Below are 4456 nucleotides of genomic sequence, written 5' to 3' on the forward strand. Positions count from 1 at the left end.
CTTGATTTGGAATGGAATACAAACATTTCTTTTCTTACTCTTGTTTCTAGTTGTTGTTAGTATATAGTGAAATTGTATTAAAATAAAAAAATTATATTAATAAATAGAGAAATTGTATTAATTGTGTGAAATTGCATTTAAAAGCAATGAATGACTTTACTACATAGTGAATCTTCTTTATATAGTCCAAAATTTTGTTTAAATAAATAAATATATATAATTTTCATTCTATGTTTCATTATATAGTGGATGTTTTTTCTATATGGTGAATTTCTATGGGCCAATTCTCTACATAGAGAAATTTTGTGTCTATATAGTGAGATTGTATCTATATAGTAAAATTCTAATAAGAACTCTCTATATAGTGATTGTTTTCCCCATATAGTGAAATATTTTCTAGGTAAACTATATATATAAACACTCTCACTTTCTCTAGTATGGACGTTTAGATATGTGTACTTCTATCTCCTAAATCCTTTTAATCTACCAAATCCTTTTTTGTTCTTATAGAGATTGGTCAAAAGGTCCTTGTGGGCCTGCCTATAGATATATATATATATGTCCACATGGTCGTATGATACTGTCAACTTTTCCCACACCTCTTGCGCTGTGTTGCAGAGAGTGTACTAGTTGCGTGTTATGGGCATACCCGCGCGCCCCTATTGACCTGGAAATTTTACATATAGGATTAATATTTTGAGAATCCCAACTCATATGCAATCTCTCATCTGCTGCACACCAATGTGATGTTGAGATTGCAGCTGGCCGGTGTGAGGATGAACATGGAGAGGTGGTGCGATCCCACGCTCCCCTTCAGACACCCTTGATAGCAGTTGGGTAGATCGCTTTGCTGCAGCATTTGTCAAGCAAACAATCGATATATTGTTAGCAGATCTTGATTCATCTCCATCATTGTTTTTCCGTTACGTCGTTGTTTAGCAGGGTTAACTTATGATGATGCATTCCGTCCATGATTCCATGCACACGGTAGGGACGATCTAATATTGGCTGAGTCACATTCACACATCCGTATCATTCCATGCGATGTAATGCGGAGATGGGATAGTAGTTTCATCTTTTACCTGCCACAGATCTCGAACTTGCACTACCTGAGTGCTTGACAGCCCCAAGTCTTGCCAGTTTGCGGTGATGTTAGCTTCCAAATCGCCTCGATTCCATAGCACTGCAACTGTTCTCCCCCCCGACAATGGCCCCGCCCACACCTGCGCAAAAACCCATCGTCTCAGGACTCCCATTGATACTTTAGTTTCCATCAAGAGCTCCTCAATGTGTACCTCCAAATCTCCCGCCGTTAATGCCACCTTCGTCCCCTGAGTTCCGAGCGAATCTACTTGGAGCATACAACCCATCAGAGTCCAGACTATGAAATGAACTAAATCGCCCTTACCAGATCATTCGGACGAGTATAGCAATAAGAGACTTTGGGATGATTGTCACCTTGATTTACGCCGATCACATCTGCGTTGCTTAGAATGTCGAGAGTGTCCTTTGTCATGTTACGGACATCGCAACCGATGAGGAGAGGAGTCTAAAAAGATTAAAAGGAATTTCGAGTCACTTCATATGCACAAAAATCCCATGAACATCACCTAAAGTTAACGTTATTGCAATAACCTTCATGAGTGCCCATATGCTAAAGTGCGAGCGGTACTCCTCCTCGGTCATTCCTCCGTTGCCAACCTCTAACATATCTGGGTCTGCAGCAATTGCTCAAGTGAGAAAATCTATTAGATCGGAATCATCACAGCATTATTAGAGTACCAGTGATCGTCACAATCTCTATAATTAATTCAACTCTCGACAAGGCAAGCTGGTCCTGGTCTTGATCTCCATTACGTACCGTTCCACCATCCACCTGGTCCAGCATACTGAGCCCATTGATCGTTCAGATCTGCGTGCGAAGTCATGCTGCAAATTGATGACAATTATATCGATTTCAATTAGATCCTGGCTGGGAACGTTGAGATAGAATATAGGTCTAGGATGGAGTACGTGCAAATCCATACTATTAATGGAATTGCTCTGCAGCTCTGCCAATTGTCTTGGATATCTCCTGTTGTACGCCAACTTTTTCCAATCGATGCAGCCCATGTCGCTGGATTGTCCTGGCCCCTGAAACATCGGTGCATCATATGAGAGTGGTGTGTTGAGACAAAACATCTGCCTTGGCTTTATCGAAGCTACTATCAGCTGCCATCTCACCATTCACACAGCGAAAAAAAGACCGCCCGTGTGGTGTTGAGGAGTGCATTGCGCATGATGGTATACCTGACCAGTGAAAGCCAGCAGGGTCAGTTGTCTTCAATTCTATATTCTGTGTAATCGTTGGAAACAAAGACAAGGAAATTTAAAGCTTCCGACTTAGACCAACGAACCTTGCCTGGGGTGAAGTACCATCATTATAGCAATTGTCATACTTCAGGTAATCGATGCCCTGGATTGGAACCATAGGCAGTCAAATTAGGAAGCAAGGAACGTTCATCAGATTTAATATGTTGAGAACATTTGGTTCAAAAGATTTCACATATTCAGAACATTTGGGTTTGCGTAGCGTTTTGCATTCTTGCAATTGGACTGAGATTGTAAGTTCAACAAAGTTTCGAAGTCAGTAATCGATGTCACAAATACCCAAGAAGAAAATGTATCAGCATCTTGTTGTTCGTGACCGAGAGAACTTGGTCTCCCTGTGCAAGTTTGATACCTTCAGCACAGAAATAAGACACAGGAAAGATTACAGCGAGTGCAGGGTCCTTCGGGAAAAGGTGTACGTAGGTCTTGAGCAAACAACTTTGTTCCATTCTATAAGGCAAAAATATAAGGATTACATACACGTACCCCGCATCGGAGTAAATTCCAAGTTTGAGGCCCAAACCGTGCACGTAATCTGTGAGGGCTTTGATGCCGGAGGGAAACATAGAGGGGTCTGGAACCAAGTTGCCCTGTTTAGAATTGGATCGATTCATCAAAATTAATATCCTCTACGGATTTTGCAGAGGACGCTAAATGTCTAGTAATTAAGATATTAAAGATCTAGAAGACTTTTCAACCAGAATCGCCTAAGCACACAAAACGACTTGATCTACAAGGGGACGTTAAAGAGGGTGAGGTGGTCCAAGGAAGAATCCGTGGGGGAAATACCTGATCGTCACGGTTTAGATCCGCCCAGCAATCATCTATTGGCAAAATGTGGGATTAGAACTAGAAACATTTTATTAGCGTCGAATTTAGCCCTTGCTGACACCTCTAGAAAGCTCTGATTATATCGAAAGGCAAAAGAAGTCGCACAGTACCTATGTTCACAAAGTGGTATCCCAGCTTGGCCAGGCCAGATGAAGAAATTGCAACAGCTGCATAGATTGCATAGCCACGTGCCGCGCAACTCAGTCGCGCCATCAAAAGCAGAAAACAGAGAGCTGGCGAGTCTCAGAAAAGTACCTGTGTCACGAATTAATTGCTCGTCGATACCGCATCCAAATTTGTTCCAGCTATTCCATCTGCGAGAGGTAGCGTATTATATAGGAGATTCCATGGAAGGCGTGTATACTGTCAATTTCGTGGCTGCCGATAAAGAAGAAAGCGTCTGAAAGAAACGATGCCAGGATCGACTAGAAACATGCTTACCCCATCTGAGGCGTGATCCCTAGGCCATTGTTCAACAAGCTACGTCCGGGGGCTGGTGCTTGATGGGATGCGAAGGAGCTGGTAGGAGCATTTAAGAGAATGAACAGAAAGAGAGGCTGAAAGATTAATGGCATGGCGAGGCGGATGGAGGAGTGTGTTGGGTGAGGCTACTGGTTTGGCATGCATGCGTGATAACGAGAGTGGAAGTGATGACCAAAGGAGTGAAAGCGAGAAACTGGCATTAGAATGATACACAAACTAATTTATCGTCATCATTGACGAAAACGTAGATCAGCTTCAAGGCTACGGCTTCGTATCAGTGATTATACTAGTACGCAATATCCGCTATCAACCAGACACCTTGTTATATCTTCTCTGTGTAGTTTGTGTGTGAGCATCCCAACCAAAATCAACACGCAGATTCATGCATATTATAGGAAACATCGACAGAGAATTGTATTGTAATTCATTGCCGACCGCGTAGCTGAGCAAAGCTTTGCGTGTTGAGGTCTCATTATATATGCCTTTGACAGAAGACCACCTCGCCCATTAATCCAAGTCATCTCTCTTGGAAGCATCCCAAAGCCGAAGACTCGCTTGTTGGAACTTTCCGAGCTGATTTAGCATGTAAACAAGATCACGACACCTTCATTTTTTGTGAGAGGACATGATCGAAGGTTAATCTTTGTTTAAAGACTGATTATAATCGAGACTCATCGAAAGTGAAATTATTCGTTTGACCATTTTTGGCCGTTCTATAGGTCACTTGTGGGGAGCAAGTATATGGATTCTCTTATATCAAAGAGACAACTTC

At 42.1% G+C, this 4456-nt stretch overlaps 1 protein-coding gene across 1 annotated transcript; it reads right to left on the reverse strand.

The window, feature by feature from the left end:
• Positions 1-582: 582 nt before the first annotated feature.
• On the reverse strand, positions 583-3776 carry LOC147883311 (alpha-galactosidase-like). Its single transcript, XM_087399464.1, has 15 exons — positions 3643-3776; positions 3457-3515; positions 3312-3368; positions 3160-3194; positions 2857-2960; positions 2650-2722; positions 2397-2455; positions 2224-2289; positions 2054-2133; positions 1862-1933; positions 1636-1718; positions 1459-1549; positions 1296-1348; positions 1083-1223; positions 583-850 (listed from the first exon to the last, which is right to left on the reverse strand). The coding sequence occupies exons 1-15, from the start codon at positions 3774-3776 to the stop codon at positions 725-727; spliced, it is 1233 nt and encodes a 410-aa protein (XP_087255590.1). The 3' UTR covers positions 583-724.
• Between the last annotated feature and the right edge of the window lie 680 nt (positions 3777-4456).

Source organism: Dipteris shenzhenensis, chromosome 28, assembly GCF_047967505.1.
Source record: "Dipteris shenzhenensis isolate YYH24624 ecotype China chromosome 28, Dip_SZ_1.0, whole genome shotgun sequence".
NCBI lineage: Eukaryota > Viridiplantae > Streptophyta > Polypodiopsida > Gleicheniales > Dipteridaceae > Dipteris > Dipteris shenzhenensis.